General features: G+C 36.2%; 2 protein-coding genes and 1 long non-coding RNA gene across 3 annotated transcripts; all 3 read right to left on the reverse strand.

Moving 5' to 3' along the window:
• Positions 1 to 1,057: 1,057 nt before the first annotated feature.
• LOC125025980 (cuticle protein CP14.6-like) lies at positions 1,058 to 2,322 on the reverse strand. Its single transcript, XM_047614342.1, has 3 exons — positions 2,220 to 2,322; positions 1,447 to 1,682; positions 1,058 to 1,341 (listed from the first exon to the last, which is right to left on the reverse strand). The coding sequence occupies exons 1-3, from the start codon at positions 2,226 to 2,228 to the stop codon at positions 1,113 to 1,115; spliced, it is 474 nt and encodes a 157-aa protein (XP_047470298.1). The 5' UTR covers positions 2,229 to 2,322; the 3' UTR covers positions 1,058 to 1,112.
• Positions 2,323 to 4,195: 1,873 nt separating this feature from the next.
• LOC125025979 (cuticle protein CP14.6-like) lies at positions 4,196 to 5,166 on the reverse strand. Its single transcript, XM_047614341.1, has 3 exons — positions 5,135 to 5,166; positions 4,591 to 4,826; positions 4,196 to 4,479 (listed from the first exon to the last, which is right to left on the reverse strand). The coding sequence occupies exons 1-3, from the start codon at positions 5,141 to 5,143 to the stop codon at positions 4,251 to 4,253; spliced, it is 474 nt and encodes a 157-aa protein (XP_047470297.1). The 5' UTR covers positions 5,144 to 5,166; the 3' UTR covers positions 4,196 to 4,250.
• Positions 5,167 to 11,310: 6,144 nt separating this feature from the next.
• Positions 11,311 to 12,179, reverse strand: LOC125025987. Its single transcript, XR_007114918.1, has 2 exons — positions 11,739 to 12,179; positions 11,311 to 11,606 (listed from the first exon to the last, which is right to left on the reverse strand). It is a non-coding gene; the product is annotated as an uncharacterized LOC125025987 (long non-coding RNA).
• Between the last annotated feature and the right edge of the window lie 4,638 nt (positions 12,180 to 16,817).

The following is a 16,817-nucleotide window of genomic DNA, read 5'->3' on the forward strand; positions in this document are numbered from 1 at the left end:
TATATATATATATATATATATATATATATATATATATATATATATATATATATATATATATATATATATATATATATATATATATATATATGTATATATGGTGCTATGGATATATTCATATCTATATATATGTATATATGCATCCAAAGTCACCTTATATATATTTATTGTATGTACGTATGTATATGTATTAATAACGGGCGATACTAATTTTTTGCAATCGATTGCTTCGATTACTTTTGCGATCGGTAGTCGATTAGTAATTGATGCTGGTATATTTGTAGAGTGTAAGGTATACGTGTAGTCTCTTTCTCGTACAAGAAATAACTTGCACCATCTTGCAGAATAAAAAAGTGTCATGGTGAGTTATATTACACTGAAATATATTGAGACGGTCCTCAGTTCAACCCTGACTCTGGAATTAATCGATTAATTCAAAAGTTCCATTTTGAAATTACATAGAGAAGTATATTAAGTTTTCTTTAGGACAGCCGTAGAAGGTGGGAAGAAGCGAAAATTCACCGTAGATGGTTTTGTAACTGTTCTTGCTTTCTTTTTGAAAAGACGGTATGGTCAAGAAACCGGTAGATAATTTCCGTATAAGCATACCTCTATATAAGAGAACTGCAGACACTTTCAAAATGACTTGGGTGCACTTGGGCCCAGATTTTATTTCCCGCGTAAGAAGGATCATGTTTGTTTCTTTTGCTGCTAGCATTTTTTTTCTTTTAACATTCAATGCAGTGATTATGCCAAAGGAAGCGAACCAGCCTCCACATCGAACGCTATTATTAAAAAAAAAAAAAAAAATCAGAAGTCACCTTAGTACATCTGTGTCGGGATGGTCCAAGTCACAAGCCAGCCAGGAATGGTCCTATAACTAACCCTTTGACCCACCCAGTTATAATAATAAACAGACCACGGTAGAGGTTCCTACAAAGATTTACAGTTCCATAAACTAAACGTAACTGGGATTGTGTGCTACAGTATATCGGACAGTAAGATTTGTTCAAACATAGGGTATGCATTAGTTAGATAAGGTCAGCAATACAACGCATTCATTTAAAATTCTATTTCTATCATAAATAGAATAAATATCGTTTCTATGAAATTTAGTTAGGGCGTCCGTAGAGGCTAGATGGGGCGGAAACTTCATCGGAGTCGTCGCTGCGGGGGCGGTTGCGGTCCTCCTCGGCGGCCTTTGCGATCTGGTCAAGGACGAACTGAGGGATTGGGTGGGGGAACTCGGGGGCCACTGGGAGATGGTCGCCCTGAGGCTGGAAGCCGTTCTCGTCAGCCACGTAGGTAAGGTGGATTTCAGTGCCGTCAGGAGCAGTGTACCTGTAACATTTTAGTTGTTACTTTAATGTGATGACAATACAACAAGACGATATCAGTGAAGCCAAACTGATTGACATAGGGGATGGACATTTCCAAAATACTCACGAGTATTCTCCAGCTTTGATCACAGCGTCATCATCGCCGTCGGGGGATCCAGCCTGAGAAAAGCTGATGCCGTTGGCAGCTTCGAAGTCGAAGTTGTAAGTTCCATCTTCCTCGTGAACGCGGTCGTCCTTAAGGATTGGCACGAACTCGCGCTCCTCACTGGACGCAGCACGAGGACCATCGTAGCTGTACTGAGGGGCGGCAACGGCCACAGCGGCGACACAGGCAAGGATCAGCTAGGATACAGTAAAATAAAAACGTTAATAGTTTATTTAAAACACTGAATAGTATATATCCACACACATAGAAAGTACACGAATATATACTCTACATGTATATTATATATATATATATATATATATATATATATATATATATATATATAGTATATATATACATATATACAGTATATATATATATATATATATATATATATATATATATAGTATATATATACATATATACAGTATATATATATATATATATATATATATATATATATATACACACACAGTAGGTATATGTTTTTACATACATACAGACACATGCACATTCGTACACATACACAAATATATACATGTGTATGTATGGAAATTCATAATATAATGATTGCATTTTGTGAAAAAATGCAGTTATCTTTGTTTTAACTTCGAAATTTTGGTAAATATGTACTAACGACCGTTATTTTCCATGTAAAAAAAAAAAAGAAAAAAAAATTGGTATAGAATGATGAAAACATCGTTTTGGGTCTTGTTCCGCCATAGGTTACTTACGAATTTCATGATGATGGCTCAGTGGTTACTGGTGCTTGAGACGAAGGCAGACAGTCTTATATAGAACAGGGAACGGCCTTGCAACGGACAAGGCAGAAAAAATATCCACACCCACAAACGAAAACCTTCACCTTCATTGATTACTTTCCTCTTCGAATAATCCTTTCATCGTTCTTTTATTTACCCCCCCCTTTTTTTTTTATAATCAATTTGGTTTGTGTGTATACTCTATTTTCGTCTTTCGGACGTGTAAGATTTTTGCATATAATGTATCTATACATAATCATATCACGATTTGTCTCGCTGTATTTTTTCCGCAGATATATATTCAGAGAGAGTGAGAGAGGGATTTATTCGGGACTCAGTAACGTATTAACTTGAAACACTGTCAATTTAAGTGTGATCTAATATGACACTAACTTAGAGTAACGCATGGGTTTTGTTCAGTTATGTACTTAAGTTAATTTAGCACTGCTCATCCTTTGACATACTGACAGTGCCCTTTTCGAGTCTTTGTCAGGAAATATAGTTATACATCTATTTGAATGTGTTGCTGCAATATGCTACTTGCTATAGAAAACTGACATCGCTTTAGATTTCTGAATCAGAACTAACAAATGCCCATGGAGATTATATTTAAAACTTCGTTTTCATTACTATTGTATGGACAGGCAAATAATTTGTATGGAACTAGTATGATAAAAAGTAAAAGTAATTTTATTGAATTTGCGTGGTCCTTATATATATTTATATAGAAATGTATAAATAAATGGATAAATAAATACATAAATATGCAAATACATACATGTGTAACACACATGTATATATGTATATCTATCAATATATGTATATATATTATATAAGCACACCCACACCCAACCACATACACATATATATCTGTGTGTGTTTATGTATCTATTTATTTGTATGCAAATATATATATGTATGATATATATGTATATATATTGTATACACGCATGTATATGTATAATATTTATGTGTATATCTATCTAAAAATATTCCTATATATGTATGCATATTCTGCATACGTATATATATATATTTTCTACAAATCAAAGTCACCTTGTATATATATCAGACACACACACACACACACACACACACACACACACATGTGTGTGTGTGTGCGGGGGGTACACATACATATATAATTACACATATAGGTATATATATATATCTTGCATAACACAAACATATATATATTTATGTATATACATATTCAATATATATAAATACTGTATGTGTATATATGTATATGTATATATGCACACACACACACACACACACACACACATATATATTTATACTGTGAATACCTTATTTGAAATGTGTTCCCTGAAAGCCGAATAACACATTGCATGAATGCAAAAGTTCTATTTCGAAATTAAATAGAGTAAATAAAAGTTTTCGTCAGGGAGACCGTGGAAGCGAAAATTTATTGCAGACGTTGCTGTGGTTGTGTTTACTTCTTAAAGGAGTCAGTCTGATCAAGAACTCTAAACACACCGATAATTTCTTCTGTAGATGTAATTATAGATGAGAAAACTGCGATAATTTTAACAATTACTCGAAAACACTTTAACTGTATGATTCTAGATTTGTCTGTTTCTTTTAACTGTTAGCGTTCATGTCACAGTAAGCGGTTCGCTTGTTGTGACCTTCGCACCAAACACCATATTTTTTTAACTTGAAAGTCACCTTAGTACATCTCCTGTGTCGGGACGACCCAAATCAGAAACTAGCCCTGAAATGTCCCAAAACTTAAATCGTGTATTAACCCTTTAGCTTACTCCACTAAAACACTAAACCGAATACGGTAGAGGTTCCTACCAAGATTTACACTTCCATCAGCTAAACGTAACTGGGATTGTGTGCTACAGTATATCGGAGACCGTAAGATTTGTTCAAACATAGGGTATGCATTATTTTTAGATAAGGTCAGGCAAAACAACGCATTCATTTAAAATTCTATTTCTATCATAAATAGAATAAATATAGTTTTTATGAAATTTAGTTAGGGCGTCCGTAGAGGCTGGATGGGGCGGAAACTTCATCGGAGTCGTCGCTGCGGGGGCGGTTGCGGTCCTCCTCGGCGGCCTTTGCGATCTGGTCGAGGACGAACTGAGGGATTGGGTGGGGGAACTCGGGGGCCACTGGGAGATGGTCGCCCTGAGGCTGGAAGCCGTTCTCGTCAGCCACGTAGGTAAGGTGGATTTCAGTTCCGTCAGGAGCAGTGTACCTGTAACATTTTAGTTGTTACTTTAATGTGTACATCAAAGAAATACAACAATAAGATATCAGTGAAGTCAAAATGATTGACATAGGGGATGGAAATTTCCAAAATACTCACGAGTATTCTCCAGCCTTGATCACAGCGTCTTCATCACCGTCGGGGGATCCAGCCTGAGAGAAGCTGATGCCGTTGGCAGCTTCGAACTCGAAGTTGTAAGTTCCATCTTCCTCGTGAACGCGGTCGTCCTTAAGGATTGGCACGAACTCGCGCTCCTCACTGGACGCAGCACGAGGACCATCGTAGCTGTACTGAGGGGCGGCAACGGCCACAGCGGCGACACAGGCGAGGATCAGCTAGGATACAGTAAAATGTAAACGTTAGATTTATATGTGTGCGTACGTACAAAAATATCTACACACACTTACATATACACATACCTAACACAAGCACAAGCAGGCGCATGCAGAGACATATGCACACAATTGTATACTTGTATGTATGGGAACAGATGAACTGACTACATTTTATGAAAAAAAAAAAAAAAAAAAATTCCCTTCTGAAGTCAAAGTAAATATATACTTACTACGGTTACTTTACAAACATAATAGTACAATATGATTAAAAGATCGTTTTGGGTCTTGCTCCACCATAGGTTACTTACGAACTTCATGATGGTGGCTCAGTGGTTACTGGTGTTTGAGACGAAGGCAGACAGTCTTATATAGAACAGAAAACGGCCTTGCAACGGACAAAGCAGAAAAAATATCCACACCCACAGACGGAAACCTTCACCTTCAATGAATACTTTCCTCTTCGAATAGTCCTTTCATTCTTTTATTTTCCCTCTGTGAATGCGATGGGTTTCGTATTTTTTCTATTGAATTTGATTTGTGTTTCCTCTTATTTATTGTACGTGAAAATACATTTTCCTTTTGCATATAATGTTCCTTTACATCATCCTGTCACGATTCTTATCACTGTATTTTCTCGTATTGGGTATTTCAAGCAGTAAAGGTGATCCCTCATAATAGTGAATAATCGGAAGTAATTTGGGCATGGTGATATTATTGTATTGCACATTTTTACAAATATTGATATTGATTGCAATGATGATGAAGATGATGACGATGATGATGATGATGTTTATAATAGAAATGATTATATTGATAATAATAATAGCAATAATGATAATAATGATAATAATAATAATAATGATAATGATAATGATAATGATAATGATAATGATAATGATAATGGTGATGGTGGTAGTGATGATGATGATGATGATGGAGGTGGTGATGATAATACTAATAAGAAAGATGCTAAGGATAATAACGATTATAAGAGTAGTAATGATAATAGTAATGATTATAATAATTGTGATATTTAAAATATTACTACTACTACTAAAAGTAATAATGATAAAAGCCTAATATTTACTTCCTTTTGTTACGGGTAAAGTATATGCCCATCTACCGATTCGTTTCATTACGAGTATGTATGCACACATACTCCCTACATACAGACACGCGCGTATGCATAATGAAGATAGGTTTCAAGCTACTCAAAATGATGCTGAATATTGAAATAAATCAAATTAGTAACATGCTCTCCATTTTGAAGATATGATAATACACCCACACAGAAGCTTTAACTTCTTACTCTGTAATATGTATATACATACATAAATAATGCATATATAGAAAACAAATCTAGTCTGAATTTAGGTCAGAGTCTGACCAGAAGTTGCTAACATTCAAATAAATGGACAACCAAACTCATTTTAAGTGAATTCCTAGGAAGAAGAGTAAGAACAGATATAAGTGCTAAAATTTCACGTGCTTTGTTACAGAGAGGACACTTTTTTAGGTCTGTCTATAGTAAGAACGCTAAGTAACTGAAATAGTTGAAGTGTCAATGCCAGGGCTCTAAACCTGATTGTGTCTGGGGTAGCGGCCACTACAATTGTTTTCGTATTTTTATAATTAAAACAATAATCAAATAGTAATTAGATTGAATTGTGTTGACTAATTTCGATATTTAACAGGCGGAACGTTAGATTAATGGCATGACGCATAAGTGTCACTTTTTTGAAGGATTTTAATCTTCCTATCTTTCCACCACGTTATCAAGCCAAATTGAGAATTCTACTTTGACTTTAAATAAAAAATACACAGTCGAGATCATAATTTAATTGAGACATCCGTAAAGGCTAAATGGGACGGAAATTTCATCGGAGTCGTAGCTGCTGGCTCGGTTCTCTTCGGCGGCGAAGGCGAACTGCTCGAGGACGAAGCCAGGAATCTGGTGGGGGAACTCGGGAGCCGCTGGGAGATGGTCACCCTGAAGCTCGAAGGCGTTCCCGTCAGCCACGAAGGTAAGGTGGATTTCAGTGCCGTCAAGAACAGTGTGCCTGTAATATATCAAATAGGACTTACAGAAAGAATACAATAAAGATACCAAAGCCAAAATAATTGAAATGATGAATACAAGCATCGTCCTTGCTACTGCTTACGAATATTTTCCAGCCTTGATCACAGCGTCGTCATCCCCGTCGGGGGATCCAGCCTGGGAGAAGCTGATGCCATTGGCAGCTTCGAAGTCGAAGTTGTAAGTTCCATCTTCCTCGTGGACGCGGTCGTCCTTGAGGATCGGAACGAAATCGCACTCCTCAGTGGACACAGCATGTGGCACAGCTTATGATTAACCAATTAATCATTGTAGGGGCGGCTGCGGCAACAGCGGCTTCACAAACAATGATCAGCTAGTGCTGAATAAAATGAAAATGTAAATTACCTTTCTCGTAACTGTATACACGCGTACACGAGTACATACATATATATATATATATATTTATATTTATCTAAATATCTATTCATTTATTCATTCATTTATTCATATATATAAGCTGTAATTTATGGATATTCAAAAAAAATACTAACAAACTTCATATTGATGAGCCTGTAGTCTTTGGTGTCGAAAATGAAGTCAACTGATCTTATATGCTTTAGGACGACCTTGTTGACAAGCAAAAGGTCGGACTGCACCCCGCCCGTGCGGCCTTCACCTGCATTAGTTTATGGATGATCTCAAGCAAGTACGTACACGCATATCGCCTCTCTTCAGAGCGGTATATATATACATATTCATACATGCATATACATGCATGCACGCATACATACTTACATGTACGCATGCATACTTACATACACGCATACATACATACATGCACATATGTGTACATAAACACACACACAAACACATATATAGACATATATAGTACGTATTAGCGTATGCACACAGACACACATACACACACACACACACACACACACACACACACACACACACACACACACACACACACACACATATGTGTTTATGTATATATATGTATACATTTATATATGTACGCACACACGCATATGTACAAGCGTACAAATACATATCAGGAAGTTTTACAATTGCTCTAGGCATCTGTGAAACGGAAGACCTTCGAGATAGGAATTATAGGTTGGTGCTTTCATCTTCGTTGTTTTAAGGTTATCATTATGCCTCGTTTCATATGATGCATACAGTTTAACACAACTATAATTTCATGTGGGCGTGTATGTCAGAGAGAGAAAGAGAGAAAGGGAGAGAGAGAGAGAGAGAGAGAGAGAGAGAGAGAGAGAGAGAGAGAGAGAGAGAGAGAGAGAGAGAGAGAGAGAGAGAGAGAGAGAGAGAGAGAAAGAGCGTATGTGTGACTTGAGTAAGTTGATCAATGACTGAGTAGTTGTGTGTGTATGTGTATACAAATATGCGTGTCTATGTACAGCATATACTACTAGGATACCTTATAACAAGTGCTGTTACCTACCAGACACATGACTTCATTGATAAAAAACAACTAACATTATGTAAATTCACTGCCAGTGACGGTAGATAGTGACCTTATCTCGTCAAACTGATGCAATCTACTTAGTTAAAACTGGTCTTTTCCCGCTAATTCTAGTTCAAGCACATTCACATGGTGTGACCTTTAACATCGTCCTGTCCCCGGTTCCGAATTTTAGGACCTTATTTAGAAACTCCCTAATTACATAGTCTAGTTTTACTTGTTGGATATTTCCACGCATTTCTCTTTGTTATTCTAAATTCTAATTTCTTTATTACTCACACACACACACACACGCATACACACACACACATATATTCATATATATGTGTATGTATGTGTGTAAATGTGTACACACGCACACATACGCACACACACACACACACACACACACACACACACACATATATATATATATATATATATACGTACTCATATCTATTTGCATACATTTATATATACACATATATGTGTGTATGTCCCTGTATGTACGTATGTATAAATTTGTGTTTATGTCTGTACACGTGTGTGTGAATGAGTGTGTGTATGTGTTATGTATATATATTTTACGAATGTGTAAGACATTTAAAATTAGTTACGACAGTTATCACACTATATATCTCTTTTATCATACTATACAATTTTCTTCTAATTTTTCAAAATAGTCATGGCCGGAAAGCAACTCAGCAAACACACATCCTTTGAGTATATTCCAATTACTTACATTCATGGGAAAGACTTGTCAACATAACATCTTACCAAATTAAACCTTATTAATTCAACTCTTAATTCAGTAACAAATATAAACTGCTTCAAAATACCTTGTTGGGGGACTGGAAAAGATAACCAGAGAACTAACTAATACTTCCTATTTCTCCTTCATTAGATAATTATACTTTTTTTTTTTTTTTTTTTTTTTTTTTTTTTTTTTTAGCAATGCTTCTTTTAACGTAACTAATTTGAAGAAAGATAGAGAGAAATATTGATCAAATCACACAACACTCATTTGCGGGAAAAAAACTCACTCCACGGGAGGCCCAAGGACGTCAGCGACCATTCATCGCAAATGCTGAAACCATCGCCACGTCGTATACGCAAACACTACACAGACACAATGTGTATATATATGTATATACATACATACATACATTTACATGCACACATACATATGTATATATATATATATATTAAATTACACACACACACACACACACACACATATATACATAGATATGTATGTATTTACACACACATACACACATAGATATGTATATATACACACACACACATATGTGTGCGTACACAGACACACACACACACACACACACACACACATATATATATATATATATATATATATACATACACACACACATATACATATATATATATACATATAATTGTATGTATATAGATATGAGTAGGTATATATATATAGGTATACACACACACACACACACACACACACACACACACACACAGACATACGCACACACACACACACACATATATACATACATATGTATGTATTTACACACACATACACACATAGATATGTATATATACACACACACACATATGTGTGCGTACACACACACACACACACACACACACACATATATATATACATACACACACACATATACATATATATATATATACATATAATTGTATGTATATGGATATAAGTAGATATATATATAGGTACACACACACACACATATGTGTGCGTACACACACACACACACACACACACACATATATATATACATACACACACACATATACATATATATATATATATATATATATATATATATATACATATAATTGTATGTATATAGATATAAGTAGATATATATATAGGTACACACACACACACACACACACACACACACACACACACACATACACACACACACACACACACACACACACACACAGACATACGCACACACGCACACACACGCAGACACACACATACGCACACACCTATATGTACATAGATATGTTAAATAACATAAATGTTAACATAAGCCCAAAATCCTGCCCCTAAAATGACGAGTCCTTTTCCCCGTGATGCAATATCGGATCCATTGGTCAGAGTGACCTCATCTCGTCACTCTCACATTTACATGTCCCAGACTTTCAGAAATATTTCAACATTACGGTTTACTGAATTCTTAGTATATCCACAGGAAATTCCGTTGTGCTTCGGTTTAGATTTTGTTTTTTTTTATCATTAGTAGATATTGTATTGTATATTATATTGTTTTGTGAGTGTGTAGGGATACAACGTGAAACCATTTTCCTTTTCATGTAGAGCCATTAGGTAATTAGCATGTAATTAGTCATTATTGAAATTTGTTATTTTATTTGGTAGTAAAGGTAATACATTATGAACATATAAAATGTTGACAATCTCTTTGATTTGCTAGCAGTTGTATCGCGAAAATTGATATAAAACTGCATACAAGTTCAGGTTGATTGCATACAGAACATTATCACAGATTAAACGTATCAAAATCCTTTTAAATCACACAGACACACAAATATAGTCATCCTATCTGCCTTTCGTTACATACACACAACCATACAAACAACACATAATATATGTATATATATATGGATAAACACAAACGCTCACACTTAGACATATATATACTTTATGTTTTACAATTTACCTCTTGTATATTTTTATCATAGATTTCTACCGAAAACTTATTTTCTTGGATCAAAATTAATGGGATCTATTGATCGTTCATTTGTCATACATCCTGTGCTTTCCTTAAAGATGATGTTATAGGTATGTCTATTATTACCTTTAAAAAAATGTAAGAATTATGATAAATTCCTATAAAAGTTATAAAAGGTAAAGATTTTCACGTTCGCCTTCAACAAAGCAATAGTAATGATCTTGAAAATGTAAACGAAGTACCCAGGTTCAGTAACACAGAAAATAGTTGTGTTTTTTTAATTCTATTCTCATTATAAATAGAATAAATACAATGTTTGCGTCAAGTTTTAGTTGGGGCGGCCGTAGAGAGTAGATGGGGCGGCAACTTCGTCGGAATCATAACCAGCACGGGCGCGGGCGGCGTCCTCCTCGGCGGCGAAGGCGATCTGGTCGAGGACGAACTGAGGGATCGGGTGGGGGAAAGCGGGGGCCACGGGGAGGATGTCGGACTGGGGCTGGAAGCCGTTCTCGTCAGCCACGTACTTGACATGGACTTCAGTGCCGTCAGGAGCGGTGTATCTGTTGGGATAAGATATCAAAATATATGAAATATCTAAATGTATGATGAAAAGTTAATTTCGAAACTATCCGAGCAAAGAAATTATACTGAACTTAATGACAACGTAAAGGAGAAGCTAGAGTAACACTTACGAGTATTCTCCAGCCTTGATCACAGCATCGTCATCACCGTCGGGGGATCCAGCCTGGGAGAAGCTGATGCCGTTAGCAGCTTCGAAGTCGAAGTTGTAGGTTCCGTCTTCCTCGTGGACGCGGTCGTCCTTGAGGATTGGCACAAACTCAACCTCCTCGCTGGACACAGCACGAGGAGCGCCATAGCTGGTCTGAGGAGCAGCGACTTCCTCGCTAGACTCAGCAGAAGGAACCCCATAGCTGTACTGGGGAGCGGCGACGGCCACGGCGGCAACACAGGCGAGGATCAGCTGTTGTTACAAAGATACCATCATCATGTATTCAGTCGCAGTCTGCTATAGTTTATCATTCATCAGTGCTGAGGCAAACACGAATGCTTAAACAATAGATTGTCTTGTATAATATCTGCCTTTTAAAGATATAGCAAAAATATGTAGTCGGTTGAAGGATCTACTTACGAACTTCATGTTGATGTCTCAGTGGATACTGGTGCAGGAATCAGTGTTGCACATCTTATATAGTAGGGTTTGACCTTCTTTCTATAGAGCCCTTCCGCGTCCTGACCTTGGCAACACGTAACCTTCACCTTCACTAATTTATCACTGGTCTTACAGGTATGTTTCTCGCTCCATTTAATTTTTTTTTCTATACATTTATATGTATTTTGAATTCTTCAGCTACTTTTGTATGTCATTTTAACGACAGGTTAGGTTTAATTGTAGAGAGAAAAGAGGAAAAAGGGACAAAAGAAGTGCTAGTTGATGGTCACTTAACCATTTCACTTTTGAAGGAAGAACTGTTCAGGGTACGAGGTGCAGGTAGACAGAGATTCATTGAGTAAGAGATAGGTCCGGTTTAGCGGGGGGAGGGGGGTGGGGCCCATGTTTCGCTGGGGATGGAACTTCAAGGTATTTTAGACAGTTTGTTAAGTTCGTGGATTCAACCAATGGCAGAATTATTAACTGAATTCTATTATTCTAAATTAAAACTAAACTAAGGTGGTTAGGTGTATGTGATGCTGTAGTTACAATCCACGTTTAAACAAATAAACAAGAAAAAAGGTAAGAAACATATTTCCGTGCATGTATGTATACAACATATATTTATAATATATGTATATCTTTACGCGTATTGAACATATGGTGATAAAAGTTTATTAAAACATTATACCAGAGGTTATTCTGTTCATCGTTTGCTTAACAAACTTATGGACTTTGTGTCTGAACAAACGCACACAGACAAAAAGAAAAAAAGTTGAAAGGTAGCATAAATAATGGTTATAGGAAGGTTGCTTGGGTGTGGGAAAGAAGCACAAATAACATTTTATTCTGCAACTGATAAAATTAAAGTATATTTATAGATACACACACATACATACATACATAAATAAATAAATACATATGCACACACACACATACAAACCTACACATACATATATAAACACACATACATGCACACACACACACACACACACACACACATATACATATATACATATATTTAAACATATGCATACACACATATGTTTGTGTATATGTTTATGTACATATACACACATATATGTGTGTATGTGTGGATGTATATACACACACCCATATATGCATGTGTATATATGTATGTATGCATGTGTGTATGTATGTGTGTATATGTGTGAGTGAGAATATATATACATATATTTAAACATATGCATACACACATATGTTTGTGTATATGTTTATGTACATATACACACATATATGTGTGTATGTGTGGATGTATATACACACACCCATATATGCATGTGTATATATGTATGTATGCATGTGTGTATGTATGTGTGTATATGTGTGAGTGAGAATATATATACATATATACATATATTTAAACATATGCATACACACATATGTTTGTGTATATGTTTATGTACATATACACACATATATGTGTGTATGTGTGGATGTATATACACACACCCATATATGCATGTGTATATATGTATGTATGCATGTGTGTATGTATGTGTGTATATGTGTGAGTGAGAATATATATACATATATTTAAACATATGCATACACACATATGTTTGTGTATATGTTTATGTACATATACACACATATATGTGTGTATGTGTGGATGTATATACACACACCCATATATGCATGTGTATATATGTATGTATGCATGTGTGTATGTATGTGTGTATATGTGTGAGTGAGAATATATATACATATATTTAAACATATGCATACACACATATGTTTGTGTATATGTTTATGTACATATACACACATATATGTGTGTATGTGTGGATGTATATACACACACCCATATATGCATGTGTATATATGTATGTATGCATGTGTGTATGTATGTGTGTATATGTGTGAGTGAGAATATATATACATATATTTAAACATATGCATACACACATATGTTTGTGTATATGTTTATGTACATATACACACATATATGTGTGTATGTGTGGATGTATATACACACACCCATATATGCATGTGTATATATGTATGTATGCATGTGTGTATGTATGTGTGTATATGTGTGAGTGAGAATATATATACATATATATATACATGTATATATATATTGTAACTATAGCACTCATTTCATATCTACTCACGAATTTCATGTTGATGTGTCAGTAGATACTGTACTGGTGTCAGACTCAGCGTTGGCTCCTCTTATATAGTAGGGACTGACCTTCCCTACATACAAAACCCTGACCTTCACCTTTTAACTCATCAGTAGTCTTGTATTCATCGCATCATTATTAAAGTTGTATTTGTATCTTCCCATACCTAGTTTTTACGTTGTTTCTTTCCTATTTTTCTCTCGGTATTCGATCACATACTTACAAACTATGGTAGATGAGAAAAATATTTCTGAGGAACTTTTGAAAATTGGCTGTGTAAGTAGCGCAGATAACAGTCACTATTTGAAGGTTTGTCGGTATACAGGGAGTGGGGAGACTGAAAAGATTAATATTGATCTAGTAATATTTATGACTTGTTTTTTCCCGTTGCTAAAGTTGGCAAAACACAAAATGAACTACCGTTAAAAGGAGAAAGGAACATTAAAAATGCTCGTTCCGAGTTTTCATCAGATGTTTTCTGAATAGTATAAAAATCTATTTTATATTTCATCTTAATTTGGTCGTGAGTTACTGTGGTCTGTGATACATATATTCTTATTTAAACACTTGTTGCGGCGGATATTGATTGGCTTTTGTTCTTTGTTATATTTAGAACTGACTGGTAGTCCTTTGATGCATGCCTTGTCTGTATTGTGTAATGGGCAAACTCTACTACTTGAATATTGTTGTGCTCGAAGATTATTATATTAAAACTTTATGTATGAGGCTCTTGATTAGTGTCTTGTGCTAGGAATCTTTTTTTTTTTTTTTTTTTTTATCTCCAATAGAGGAGAAGATGGAGTTGCTTGCATTATCATTCATTAAATGATGCTGTTTGGTCACTACATCAGTTAAATTTCACGCGAAAAATGACCCCCTACGCACATTCTCTTTCCCTTAATCCCCTAGATCTCTCTCTCCCACTATTTCTTTCTCTCTTTCCGTTCCTCACTTACTCTCTCCCCCCCTCCTTCTCTCTCTCGCTGTATCAAAGACGTGTATAGGTGTATAGGCCTACTTTTATCGGGGCGAGCAGGCATCTAACTCGGACCGATTTTTGATAATCTATCATACTAACTTGTGAACGTCTGCTGCTAACGGCATTTGTTCTGCACTATAGGGAAAATATATAAAGGACAGTATTCCCTCCCCACTCGAAACGCCCTTGTGTAGAGAAAGAGTGCACTGAATTCTCAAGAAATCCTCTACAGACGGAGCAAATAACCGAAACACTACGCTCAATTTCTTGCTTATAGTGTGTGTTATTTTTTCCATCTTTGTGCACACATATACACGTGTGCACAATATATATATATATATATATATATATATATATATATATATATATATATATATATTAAATGTGAGTAAGGTCAGTGACACATGAAATCGCTTGATAAATTCTATTTTAATTATAGATAGAATAAATACATCGTTAAGATATGAATTTAGTTGGGTCGGCCGTAGAGAGTGGATGGAGCGGCAACTTCATCGGAATCTTCCTCAGCGGCGCGGGCGGCGGCGGCGTCCTCCTCGGCGGCGAAGGCGATCTGGTCGAGGACGAACTGAGGGATCGGGTGGGGGAAAGCGGGGGCCACGGGGAGGACGTCGGACTGGGGCTGGAAGCCGTTCTCGTCGGCTACGTACTTGACATGGACCTCAGTGCCGTCGGGTGCGGTGTATCTGTAAAACAATGAATAAATTAGAATATGAGAAAAAATAAAAAGACTTCATTATTAATTTCCTGGTCCTAACAATTGGAAATGCTTCTAAAAAAAAAAAAAAAAAAAAAAGATTAATAGTAGTACTTACGAGTATTCTCCAGCCTTGATCACGGCGTCGTCATCACCGTCGGGGGATCCAGACTGGGAGAAGCTGATGCCGTTGGCAGCTTCGAAGTCGAAGTTGTAAGTTCCGTCTTCCTCGTGGACGCGGTCGTCCTTGAGGATCGGTACGAACTCGACCTCCTCACTGGATGCAGCACGAGGAGCGCCATAGCTGGTCTGAGGAGCAGCGACTTCCTCGCTAGACTCAGCAGAAGGAACCCCATAGCTGTACTGGGGAGCGGCGATGGCCACGGCGGCTACACAGGCGAGGATCAGCTGTGGTTACAACAGGGAAGTCATCATAGGGTCAGTCATGTTCATAACCGATTTACATTAAAACACACAATGATAGCATTTTGTGAAATGTACTATGTATACACATATACATATGTATATGCATATATGTGTATATAGCACAATGTTCCACTCATTTCATATCTACTCACGAATTTCATGTCGATGTGTCAGTAGATACTGTACTGGTGCCAGAATCAACGTTGGCTCATCTTATATAGTAGGGACTGACCTTCCCTACAAAACATGACCTTCACCTTTTAACTCATCAGTAGTCTTGTATTCACCGCATCCTTATTAAAGTTGTATTTGCATCTTACCATACCTAGT

This window comes from Penaeus chinensis, chromosome 5 (assembly GCF_019202785.1).
Source record: "Penaeus chinensis breed Huanghai No. 1 chromosome 5, ASM1920278v2, whole genome shotgun sequence".
In the NCBI taxonomy this organism is placed as follows: Eukaryota; Metazoa; Arthropoda; class Malacostraca; order Decapoda; family Penaeidae; genus Penaeus; species Penaeus chinensis.

Excerpts from the sequence above, each read along its gene's own strand:
- LOC125025980 (XM_047614342.1), bottom strand. Across the intron at positions 1,342-1,446 it reads ATCAAAGCTGGAGAATACTC|GTACACTGCTCCTGACGGCA; the intron begins GTGAGTATTTTG and ends AAAATGTTACAG.
- LOC125025979 (XM_047614341.1), bottom strand. Across the intron at positions 4,480-4,590 it reads ATCAAGGCTGGAGAATACTC|GTACACTGCTCCTGACGGAA; the intron begins GTGAGTATTTTG and ends AAAATGTTACAG.